The 13,775-nt window shown below is 37.6% G+C and overlaps 1 protein-coding gene across 1 annotated transcript; it reads right to left on the reverse strand.

Annotated features, from left to right (window-relative positions):
• Nucleotides 1-1,652: 1,652 nt before the first annotated feature.
• aqp9b (aquaporin 9b) lies at nt 1,653-11,018 on the reverse strand. Its single transcript, XM_034559316.1, has 6 exons — nt 10,917-11,018; nt 10,028-10,154; nt 6,983-7,120; nt 6,536-6,654; nt 5,414-5,631; nt 1,653-1,815 (listed from the first exon to the last, which is right to left on the reverse strand). The coding sequence occupies exons 1-6, from the start codon at nt 11,016-11,018 to the stop codon at nt 1,653-1,655; spliced, it is 867 nt and encodes a 288-aa protein (XP_034415207.1).
• Between the last annotated feature and the right edge of the window lie 2,757 nt (nt 11,019-13,775).

The following is a 13,775-nucleotide window of genomic DNA, read 5'->3' on the forward strand; positions in this document are numbered from 1 at the left end:
ACTACCTTATAAAAAGCAAATACGCAACAATAAAAGACATACAAAAAGATAAAAATGTTATTTCCTGACAAGCTACTGGACCGATGCAGTGACATCATAGTGTGTGACAATATATATATATACACCCTTTTACTGAACAGCTGAATAGATTCAGTGAAACAAACACCTTGAACTCTTTTTCAAACATAATGTAATTATTCATAGGCCACAGGGTCTGAAGTGTAAAGGGCACTCCCCATGAGTATTAAGATTGTTCTGGCGAAAGCAGGAACAAATCTAATTTATTCCATCTCGCAGAAAGAAAATCACAGTTTGATGTGTGTGCCTCTGCCTTTTGTCAGATTATTCTGTTTCACAAAAGTAAAACAAACAAATGAAATGTAAGTAATTGTCACGTATACGTGTTGTGAAATGACATTCAGTGAAGTGCAATATAATCCGACCATCAGTGTCAGAGTATGTAATATAATTAGTGTAAGCACGTTCATATCAGGTCTACATGTATCCTGTTGTCATGTTATTCTAAAACATGTTTGATATTCCCATTTCTGTGCTCACACAAGAAGCGTTATGTATCACAACAACACAGTTCATAAGAGAGAGTCCATTTTACATTTCCAAGTATTATGTTTCCTTTCTTGTGCTTTATTACACATTTGACCTCAGCTCAAAGGTTTTAATGTGAACAGTTTACAGTCAGTGTTTGCATGTTGCCCCAATACAGCATGTCCACTGACACAATTTACCAAGGATTTCAGTATCATTTGCAAAACCTTGCAGACATTTACATGTCTTAGTCATGTCTGTTATGTTAAGTTATGGCTTGTCAATATCAAGGGTGTCTGTAAAGAGTAAATCTGTAATCCAGCAGTATAAATCAAGTAAAGTGTGTGTGCTACGAAGACTGAATACCTAAGCAATGCCCGGAAAATCATTTAAGGCTGGATTTTCTACATTAACATGTAATAAAACCTACAACGCTGTAAGCAAGATAAAGCAATAAGATTACACTTTTTTTACGCACATGAAATCAAACAGAATAAGGAAGTCCGTCTATCAAACACTAGTTGGCTAAAAGTAATATAGATTAAAACATTTCCACATTAAATAAAAATGTTACTAAGTGCTACATATATTAAATGTCCATGTTTGTTAGGTAGACAGGAGTAAAAAATGTGAATGCTGTACAGAAACTTGGCAAATACTTCTAATGAGAGGAGATGATCCTGGTTAGGAAATAGGAGACTATGGAGAATACTGCATGTCTACAATGCAGAGGAAACTCTCCATAATAGGTTTTGATTTTATGGAATAAAGGGAAATCTTGATGTCTAAAGAGAATATGTTTATCAAGCTTCTTTAATATTTTGATATATGAAAGAGCCCCAGGCAGATAAAACCGGTCTATAAAAAGACCAGACCTTTTACAAAAGAGACTTTAAAGGCTTCATAAGACAGTCATGCATATTGTATAAATGACTATGAAATTGCGTAGTCAGATGCATGCTTTGTATTAAATATGAACTGCAAATGTTCTCTGAATATTTTATATAACAAATGTATAAAACTGTTTAATCAAATGAACATTTGTACCTTATGAGGGTGAAAATCAGCTGCGTTGTTGCTTTGCACTGCTACCCTTGTTCTTAATTTTAACTCATAGTTATCATTTCATATTTGTCCTGGACATTGTTCTCCTCCTGTTTTTCAGGCTCGCGATGGTGCAACTCAATGCAGAGAAAGTAAACGCATGCTCCGACTGCTCCGCCTACCATCGGCCCAGCCACAGGGATCCACCACCAGCAACCTCCAGCTCTGCAGAGAGAATCCATCCGTATCAATGACTATGACAAACTGCAATTACCAATGTATTTACTATTATTAAACAAGATTATTTCATAAGCATGCAGGATTTAAAATACAGGAATAAGAACCAATTGAGCACTGCGTGCACTTGGCCTAACATTGAATACACATTGTTTGATTGATGCAGTTTGCTGCTTTAATTCTGCCATCTCTTTTATGTGATTTTGTTATGGTTGGAGGTTTGTTTTTAAATGTCTCCCGTTTAGTTTTTTTAATATGCTATTTAAGGCTGTGTTTTTATGTGGTGAACCTAAAAATAATTTAAAACATACTATGACTTTTTTGTGACATTTATTATGGCATACTATGTTATGGCTATATATGACATTAATTTGTTATGACAATTTTGTCACATTTTGTACAAAATTATTAAATATTTTTTACAGATAACTATACTATGACTTTGTTTATAACTTGATTATGGCCTATACATTGATTCTTTATGAACTTTTTTGGCATACTATGACATCATTAATAAGAAATGTTTATGCAAACTGTGACTCTTCACGCCATTTTATGAGGAAATTATACTATGAGTTAATAAAACATTTTTAAAACAAGACTTTTATTATTATTTTGTGGCATACTATGATTTCTGTTTTTTTATTGTGTAGTGTGTAGTGTACTATGACATACTCTGGCTGTTTTAAATATTGTTCATGGCATAGAATGCTATAATTTTGTATGAATTATTATTATGATTTGACTCTGATTTTGTATTATTTTTTCCTGGCATACTATACTATGACTTTTAAAGATATTGTTATTGTATATTATACCATTACTATTTATGCCTTACATTACAATACTTTAATTGACATATTTAGTTTATAAAATGCTAATGGCATACTATACTCTTATTTTTTTAATGCATTTCTTTGACATTTCTGTGATATATACGATACTGTATATATATACTAAATGTTTTATTTTATACCATACTATCACTTGTTTTTATGACATCGTTGTAATGCTAATTTTTCTGTAATGTTTATGACTATTCACAACTTTTTAATACTGTTTTATTTCATTTTTATATAGTTTCAGGATTAAACTAAATGTTGTTATGGAACACTAATTTACAATTGTTTTAAAATGGCATTTGATATAAAAACATTTGCAAACCCATTTACATTTTGAGAAATTAGCTTTTTCGCTTATTTGCAGAGAGTAAGATGAGAAGATTGATAACTGCAGTTCACTTATTTTAGTAGATAGAAGAAAACAGTTAGTCCAGATCTGTCTAAAGGTAATGAAATCCACCTACCAGCACATCTAAAGCTCACTAATTGACATGCTATATCTGCTTTATATTTACTGTATTGACATGAGAGTACATGCAGTACACTTTTAAAATAGATAAAATACACTGCCTCTCCAATTTGAATGCGTATGTTAGTATCATCCTACCAGAGTTGAGTTATATTCAGTTATCCCAGATTACAGTAAAGTCTTAAGGAGCTCTGTGTGTTAGACAAACTGCATGTGCCCTCATGTCTCACTCTGGCCGACCTCAGACAGATCCAGAGGAAGATTAGAGTCCCTGGTCACTGTGGCTGTTCGGAGCCTTTACTGCAAAACAAAGGGCTTCGGTTACCAGACCTGATGCACAGGCCTGAAAGTAAACAAGCGCCTGAGCAGGTCATCTCTCTCTTCTGTAGGCACTCAGGAAGTCGACTAGAGAAGGGAGGTGGATAGATTATAGACTACTAATCTATGGTCACAGCTAAGATTATCAGGCCAGGAGACAGTGGGTCACATTGACGCCATGTGGACAATGCATAAAGCCAAGTGCCACCCTCCAATGGATTTGGCTGCATTTGCAGCCGCTGTATTCATATCATAAATGTAAATGATTATGCCAGGTTTAGCACACACTTGCATAATATGAACATGATAGCACCAAGGGCTTTAAAGCAATCTTGGTATATATCTATAAAGCTATATATTGGTGATAGTTACAACTGTGACATGGCTTTTATATTACTTTTATTAAAGGGCATATTTATCCAAGTTAAATGTATTACTAAATTTGATGGCCACATATTAATCACTCTTAATGCATGTCAGCAATGGCATGTACAGACACTTTTAAGCGCAGGGCCGGTCACAAACAGGGCACTCAGGGCAACGACAAAAACAGCATAAATGTACATATGTCAGCACGTTGTAAAGAAGCTTTGATTTACTGGTTTAAAAAGTCAACGATGGCAGTGACTGCTATCAAAATAAGATTTCTGAGATCCGTCATCAAGCCAAAAAGCTTGCTATTGGTAAAGTTGTACATCTGTAAAAGCCTAAACGTTTGCGAGTCTACAGAGAACCTCTTGATGTTCAGCTCAGCAACTGAGGAGATCTGGAAGCTCTTAGCCTGCAGTATCTCATTGGCAGAGTTCATCGGTTAGTGAAAAAGCTCCTCTGTGGAAAGGTGCCAGGAGTGGTTGAGATCAACTCCTAAAATGCCACCAGCTTTGGATATTTTAGGGTGCAACAGTTAACATGCCTTATTAGTGTCACAAAGATTTTGTAAAAAAAAAAAGCCTTCGAACTGGAACAAGAGTCAGACCGACTGACCGAGTCTCCTCATCATTGCCATCCTCAGAGCTTGTAAAAGGTTACAACTTTTCAAGGTCTCACACTACTTTGCCTCAGTGATAATTTAAGCTTAAATCAAGTAGGTTGTTCTCCTTCTTTATTTTTACTTCTACATATACAAACTAATCAAATGTACTTTGTATGTAAGCCACGTAATCATGAGCCAGGACATGCAGGGCTGCCTCCAAGGAAGTCAAGTGACATACAGCAGTATAAAGAGAGACTGTCTATTAGGGAGGAGCTTGGGGTGGATGGATGGATGGATAAGTAAAAAAAAAGTTTTTTCTCCCAACTGGTCAAATACGGCAGCATGGTCTGTGGCCTCTACACCTCAGAGGATGCTCTACGTAGCCCTCTGGTGTCAGGACGCTCAGCTTACGCTCATTACATGCAGAGTGTCATGGTACAAATAATATATTTGATTAAATTAAATCAGTATGTATGTACAATAAGGAGAGAATAAAAGGAAGACAGAGAGACTGAGGAGCTCGGGAACTGAAGAATATAGAATTGTGTCATTTGAGTAATGAAACATTGAATATTTCATATATTGTGTGCATGCATTCTCTCCCTCTTCACTTAAATCCCAGAGCCCTTTTTCTAAATGCATGAAATACATTAAATATTTATTCAGATATTCAAGAGAGCAGAGATGGAGCTACAAATGCTGCTCGTTATGTGGGCTAGAAAAGAGACTTTGTTCAAATCAGTCTCTTACATAACACATCTACTATGTCTCAGGCAGTGGTGACAGTGTGATCAGCCGTAAATAATGGAGCCCTAGTTCTTTCAGGCAGGCGACAACAATAGCTTTCATCTTTCTGATAATAGTCCCAACATTGTCTTGCTGGATATTAAAGACTTTTAAATGCTTTCTTTCATATTTTAATTTGGAAAATACTGTTCTTTATGATGAAAAGGCACCTTTATGTTTCTTTTTCAGTACAGTTACCTGAATACGTCCATTCCCCATCCAGCTACAGCCGTGAAGAACCGTGGGCCGAGGTCTCGTGCCGGGTTGATTGGATAGCCGCAGTTCAGACCCATGGACACTCCGATGGCCAAGATGACCAGGCCAATGCAGAGAGGCTCCATGCCTTTTGGAGCACCAATATTCTTCTTGTCAGTGATGGCCAGGATGCACAGGATCAGTGCAGCAGTTGCAATTACCTTGAAAACAAAAGCATCAGACAATTAGCACACATAAGTAATTTTCACAGAATGAAAGACGACAACATTTCAAAATGACGTGTGCAATTTTAGAATATAGAGTTAAAAAAACATAACAAATTACTCTTCTCTGTGTTGTTGTTGTTGTTTTTGAGTTACTACCTCAGTGACCTCTGCCCTATGTTATGTTGTATAAGCTTATTAAGGGGCTTCCCCTTTCCCCTAGTTTCAGTCTGTGTTAGGCAGCTTTACTACACAGCCCCATATGGCTATATTTTTTACACGATTGACATATTATCTAAACATTTTTATTTTGTTTAATTTCACAGATTCTAATTTGACCATTTAAAGGCACATGATATGTGATCAAAATGCCCATTATCAAATGTCACCATGTTTCTGATGGTGTAGCTGCTTTGTTTACATCAGTAATGCACATTAGAAATTGTTTAAATCATGGCTTTATTTAAATGTATTCAGTTAAAAACATAATGCTTTTTATCTAAAAAATAGTGATTTGACCTTGTCTTCACAAATACACAAACTAACATTTGTATCTCGCCTTGTACACATCCAGAACAGATGGTAGCTATTCTCAGCATCGGAGCAGAGTTGTTCATACATCAGCAAACAACTCGCATGTCCATTTATGCTTACAATCATCCATGAATGCACTGAATACATTGCTCACATGCATCTCTGTATGCTCTAGTGGGTACCATTTACATAGAGTCCTGTTGGAAAATGTCATTGACAACATTTAATCCAAATAAAAAAGGAGAAAACCAATTCAAAGCTTTTACTTTCATGTTATCAAGCAGCTTGTATAAAAGCGTTGTCATCCATGTGTATATCAGTGTATTTTCCAGGGGAAATTACTTATAGATAGCGAGTCAGTCTTCACCTGATCAACAAACCCATTCAGGACTGAGAGATGTTTTGCTGGATAAGATGCAAATATGTTGGCAGTGGCATTTGGACCAGTAACAGCAAATTCTCCATTGGTATATTCCATCAAAGCATCTGTGGAAAAGAAAATACAACAAAGATAAGCAACTGTTTACATAGTTACAAGCTCCTCCAATATGTGTGTTGTATTACTCATAAGACATAAACACAGTATTTAGGTAACAGTGGAATTGCTTTGCAGGAGCATAATAATGTCTCTACTCTTATATCAAATTCAGGGAGTTCTCACACAAAGCAGGATAATAGCTGGATAACCTCACTTCAGTCAATGTTTCACACTTGATAGGGTTTTTGGTTTCCTCTGTAAGGTTATCTGGATAACCTAGTAATCCTTTCTGAGACAGTTCTCTTGTAATGAGGACATTTACACATTTACACCCACCATAATACAACCCATAGACAGCACAGGATCCAGCAAAAGCCCCCAGGATTTGTGCCACCACATACACAGGGAACTTCTTCAGAGGAAGCTTCCCCAGGATCACCATGGCCAGAGAGACTGCAGGGTTCACATGGGCTCCTGGAACAATGCAAGAAAAGAAGGTGAGCTAAATCTAGTAACCAAAACAATAAATGACAGTGACAAAGGGTACCAAGAATGTTAGGACTCTCTCTCTCTCTCTCTCTCTCTCTCTTATTATTAACTTAAGTTTATTATTACATAAGTAATATACAATAACATTAACATATTATATTTTATAATTTTGCTTGAGAAATGACTAAAAGGCGTACTCTCAGGTTAAAAGATTGGACTACTGTAACACTGTCGGATTGACTATGAGGAACTTTCAAAATTGATGCAGCAGAATCAGAGATATTGTCTTTTTTATTTTACCCATTTATTTATTCTTGTCAAAACGTGGTCCCTACATTTCCCCCAATGCAACTCTACTGCCAACAGTTTGGTACTCACTTATTTCTAACTCCACACCCTGATATCTTTTTCATTTTCAAATCATCAGATCCAACGATGCTGACTCAAGTGACATTACTGGAGGTAATTTATCAGATTGCACGCAGTTTAAATCAACACATGCAGTACCCCCGAGACTTTGGACCTTTCGTGTGAAATCAGATTATTAAAATAACAGCCTATTGATTTCTGTCAGATGATTTATTGATTAAATTGCTAATCATTTTAGCTCTAAATCAAATATCAAACATCTGTGACTAAGCTGAGAAGGGCGACTTAGCAAAGCATCTTAGAAGTCTCTTGCGTCTTCTCTTACCAGATAAAGTAAATTAAGTTCAGTGGATTAGAACAAAAGCTGTCTGACCATTTAGTGCCTGTGTTCAAACCCTCTAGAGCTCATTGATTTAAAACGTTTTCAAACAAAGTGCCCTGGGTTTGTGTGCCATCAAAGTGGGCCTGTTTTCCTATATTCTATATTGTCTTCAAGAGGCGTGTTTGAACACATTCCAGTCAAATGTTACTGGGCTGTGATGACAGTGTGAGGTCGTTTATTTAACACTCTGTGATCTTGGCTTTGACCCCACTGCAGTAACACCACTGGGGGTATCAGCCATGCGCCCATTGTTAATCTCCCCATCCTGTTCACAAACACTGACTAAGACAACCAGCCAGACCGGCCTGTCTGAATTGCATCTGACATAATCTGCCTGAATCTGCTTAAGGCACACGTAGACTGCAGGTCATTAGAGTGACCATGATGTGTCACACTTACGGTACACTGTCATCTAAAATCTGAGACTACAAAGTGAAAAGAATTGTGTTTTCATCTCCTATGGGGCCATCCTGCCAGGGAAGCCTGGTAAACCAGGCTTGTCGCACCTGACCCCCCTCTCTCCAGAGACCCACGCCCCAGTAAAGCTCATTAGTCCAATACCTATGATCATCTTCAGAGATGTCGTTCGACAGAAGCTTCCCACTGAGCTGTGGACCCCGGGGCTGAATGGCCCAGTCATGCAGCAAAAGCTCTCCATATATTAACCTCCCTGTCCTCAGGCTTTTCTGCTTTTCCTCTGAAGCTTCACAACTCTTCTCATTAAACATGTAGCTCGAGTGACATTGTATAGTCGGGACGACCAAAAACAACAGCCATCATAAACTAAATGGAGATGAAAATACTGTTTCACCAAATCCCACATGACACTGCAGAATGTGTGCCATCCCGAGACTGTCAAGGATACAATGTATTTTTAAGGTTTTAAAGGAATAGTTCAAAATTTTTTCTGAAACACGCTTATTTGCTTTCATAACAAAATTCCCCAGCACTTCTGAAGAAGCTCCCTTAATAACATATTATATATATTTTGTTTAAATTTAACAAATGTATTCTTGGCCTGCTCAGAGCCAATAATTAGTCTGACACAAAACCCTTGTAAAACCGTGAATTGTTGTTTTTACACTAAACAAACAGCACATTGTTCATTAATGAGCATTACAGGTGTAGTAGCTGTTTCCCCCTGTTCCAGTCGTTATGCTAAGCTACGCTAACTTTCTACTGGTTGCTACTTTTACACTTTCACTTTCCAACAGTGATGGAAATTACCACATAACAGTCTATACGCCTGCAGAACGCAACGTTATTATTCCCCTTATTGTTGATTGATTGACACTCACCATTTTGGCTCAGCAAGCCAATGAGAAGCACTGACATTTCGTAACTATCAGTCCCTATCTTGCTGGCAAACGCACAGAGGGCTCTTCTTGCTGTAATCCTGGAGGAATGTACCCCAAAAAGGTCCCATTTGGACATTAGGACACAATATCTCCAGAGCTTAAGCACACTGACACCGCTCTTACACTGAAAATCCTCCCATTAGAAAAGGTAAAAATACACTATCAGTAAGTCTTGACTTCCAGACCAGAAAAGAGGAGACTATTGAATTTACTCCATTATGTAACACTGCAAGTCCATAACAAAAGTGTATGGTCTTTATAAACCATTACTTTATCTAGATCAGTGGGCAGTTATCATAATTGTGCTGTAAGTCAAACATCTGCGACCAAAGATCGCATCTCAACAAACAATGACCTTTGTTGCCAGCCTGTGTTTGTAGCTTTCTACAGGCCAATATATCAAATAACTATGTTTTTTTCACAAATACTTTCATTTCTTCTTGCAGGTATATCTGAAACAATTAGTCACTCAACTATCGTAATTATTATAAATTACATTTTTTTATTTGCCAAACATCCCTTCAATGCAGCTTCTTAAGTGAGCATGTGTTTGTTGCTCTCTTTACATGACTGTAAACTGAATGTCTTTGAAAGCAATATATATATTTCACCTTGGGCTTTTGGAAACTTTAATTTTTACTCCAATTATTGACAGATGAATCGATTAATCTTCAGAATAATTGATAGTGGAAATAATCATTAGCTGCAAGAGTTGAGAATGATTTAGTATTGTCCTGAATGTGATCTGTGCATGTGTTCATTCACCGTGTGGGCTACTTTTACCTGACACTCCCCCTGCCATGTAGACGGCCATCGTGACTCCCAGAGTGAAACCAATGTGGATGGTCAAGGGCTCCCCGAGAGCCCCTTTACTCAGCACCGTCTGGGCCACTGAACCACAGCCAAAGAGCTGGGACACCGACAAGAAAAAAAACACAAAGGGTGGAGGTAGAAAGGCTCATTGTTTTTAATTATTCCAATTATAACCGTCATTAACACTAGACCTCTTGTCCACCAACAGCCTCAGACTGCCACAAACAATTTGGCCTTCATGGAGCCTGGAAAAAAAATAATGAATCCCCTGTTTATTAGGTCAAAGGCAAAAGTAATTCAGACAAAAGTGTTGGGAGGAGAGCAGTTGTCCAAAAGGAAGCTGCAACACTTATCTGATATGGCATCAGGCATTAATGTGGACTCCAAGAGGTGACAGGTGGAGCTCAATGGTGATAGTGGAGGCGAAGACAGTCCAGATCATAATGACTGAAAAGCTGGCAACTGTTTCAAGGAAACAAACATTCTACTCTGTACTGCAGATAATTTGCTATACCTGATTTAATCCCATGTTTATTTGTTCCATAACTGAGACACAATGACATATTACAGTTCTAATGAATCATCTTTTATGTTACTTTGCTCTTCTGGAGGAGATGTGAGGAAGAAAAACAGTCCCACATCAGTCACATCTTGTTATGATTGTCAGGAGCAAATTACAGCTGCAGCACTTCAAAGAGAAAGTCTGTTATTCCCATAATATACTATCTGTTAATAGAGACATATGAGAGACAGCAGCCAGAGTCCCCGGAGACCCAGTTTGACACCTTATTAGCATACTGGTTCAAAGCTTTAAAGCGGCTGTTTAAGCTGGATGACAGGTGCAGAGGGAGGTACTCACTATCAGGATAAATATCCCCAGAAATTCCGCCAGGAACTCCTTAAAGATGTCCCGCCTCAGGCCAAATCTCTCCTTTATCTTCCTCTTGCTCTCATTTTCCATTTTTTTATTTTGCAGCGGCTCCTTGATGTCTTCCTCCGATCAGAACAAACAGCTAACAACTCTGAGGGAGTCTCTGTGTGATTGTCGGTGCTTGTGCCGCCTCCCACTCGGTGCGCTCGGGCCGTGCAGGCTGACCGGCACGTTAAGCTTTCTGCATCTATTTCCCTTTCTAACCACAAGGGGTCTACTTTTTATTATAGAAATAAAGGCTCCAGATTATTGCCCTGCAATCCAGAGCAGCTGCTGAAAGTATCACACCTGTGTTTAATTATTTACATTTGTATACGTTTGAAAGTCTTTTAAAAATATTTTTTATCAGATACGCAAATAACATTAAATTGGTCTGCATCTTTAAAATGCTTTATCCTTAAGGCATAACAAGAAAACTAAATATAAAATAGCAGATTCTTCCAAAAATATATTTTAGATCACTAACCTCACAGCCTGATGTCCAATATGAAATGTGAATGAATTAAAATATAGGAGATCAACTCTCACTTAGGCTTCATGGGGTGAAACTCTCAAATGCACCCATAACCCATTATCCTATTTTCGTCATTTGATTAATGTTAAGCTTTTAGGAGTTAAATCCTTCCTTTATTATTGATAAACCGGTCAGTGAATATCTTACTTATAGCTGCTTTTTTATATTGTCCATTCAGAGGTTCAACTCATATACTCATTTAGGAAGATTTAGAAGTTTTACAATATAAAATTGGCTCAGTGGAAAAAAGAAATGTGAAAATGAAAATGTAATTTTTAGAACGACAGTCTGTATATTTCCAACATAATTGTATGTGGATTAAATTGAATAAATCTCTGATGATTGAGTCCCTACCGTTTTAATATATATAGGCACAAATAATGAGATTATAAATATACTTGTTAGTTTTAGCTGATATCATCGTTGTCTCCTTTTTGGTATTTAAAACATTCAAAACATTTTTTTAAAATTAAAAAACAAACCAATTTGCCATTATTAATCGGCCGTCATGTGTCTGTTTACATGTCCCAGAACAATGTTTAAATAATGGTGGTAAAATGTTGATGAGCAAGTGCCAGTTGTCCCGCGTTGTCTGCCTCTGGGCTTGTTCCACCGTAGTCTTTAAATAATGGCCTCGGATTGAAGCTACAACACAGAACCATGAAGCGTGTCTGTGATCAAATCTGCACAGAACACAACTAAACTAAGAAGTCACACATCGCATCTGCGTATTTTGCTCTGTTGTTTATTCAACATAATGTATAGATTGTTGGCTGATAAAAACAAAAACGAGTAGATTACAATTCTCTACAAAAAAAACCCAATAAATCATATTTTAACTACTTCCCAGAGCTCGTTGCATTTTCTGCCCATTTTCTTTTTGTCATATCATAAAGTTTTCTCACTCACCTCTCTTCATGCAGCTATGGTCACATTTCCATTTATCTTGCTTTGCTCATTCCTTGTTGTTAAAATGACCATCCCATATAGCTTATTAAACCGCTCTTTGTAAATACTGTTACAACTTTGAATATGTGATATCTGACGTGTCCGAGGCCCGGTCCATCCAACAGAGGGAGCTCCATGAATACATTTGAACCGCCGCCTCGAAAGTTTGTCACACCGGTATGTCTTATCTTCCGCTCACTGTGCTTTGTGAAAAGGTGAGGCGACAGGCTGAGGATGGGATGTTTTGAAGGCATTAATCAATGTCACTGTTTCAGACACGTCCTCTTTGATGTGAAACAGACACGTTGAGAGTGTCGCCCATGCTGTGAAAAAAGGGTGATGTGCTGATGGAGAAGCAGCATCCTCCGGGAATTTGCAAATGATGGGCCTGCATCTGTCTCCACACTCCTTTGTCCTGTCAAGAGGCTCCGATTATGAAATCCTGAACGCAAAGACCCTTCCGCTGATTGAGTGTATCGACAATCCTCAGCTTGTTTTAAAACTATATTGTTATTCCACGGACTACAGATATATTTCTTTAAACCACACATCAACTTTTGATTTACCCCCTGACTCTTACATTCGTGTGCGGGAATCGAGATTTGCTTTAATTCCTTTAGTTTTCTGGGACAAGATCGCCGCAACTAATTAGTGCATGGATGTTTATTGGGAGGTTTAAAGGAGGCGCTGTAAGGAATTATCACCTGTAGGACAAATCTCTGCCTACAACACCCCAGCAAGTAGCAACAATCCTTCTAGTCAGCATTTACATAACATCTTAGACCATGGGGAGGTTGTGTTAGGCAAATAAAGACCACGGGGTGATAGCAAGCCGAGGAAAGTAGTTTGACACCTCTATGTCACTTAGGAAATGGTTAATGATGATGTCAGAATGTGACTTATTATGAGTTAATATGAGCATATGCATGCAGATAACTTGTTTGTTAGCTAAGGTTTCAACTAGTATGCCAACATGGGCGAGAAAGCCTTATAGTGCGCAGAAAAAAGGAAATTTGAACATCTACAACTGATAAAGGTCGTGTGATATCATAACACGTGCAGAACAGCGACTACATGGACGCTGTGAGATTGTTTTTCCAGATCGATATGAATGCTTCAATTGACTAGTATGCAGCAATAAGTTGGAACTATAGCTGTTTTAGTCAAGGGGCCCAAATATATACCTTCAGCAAATAGGTATAACGTCATTAACGGCCTCATTATTTAGTTCAGATATAATACCTGTGATTTACACAACGCTCAAGTCAAAACTCTTTTATTATTTTATGGCGCAGTGTTTTCTTTTTTGTGTGTGTAAAACTATG

This window comes from Cyclopterus lumpus, chromosome 3 (genome assembly GCF_009769545.1).
Source record: "Cyclopterus lumpus isolate fCycLum1 chromosome 3, fCycLum1.pri, whole genome shotgun sequence".
Taxonomy (NCBI): Eukaryota; Metazoa; Chordata; class Actinopteri; order Perciformes; family Cyclopteridae; genus Cyclopterus; species Cyclopterus lumpus.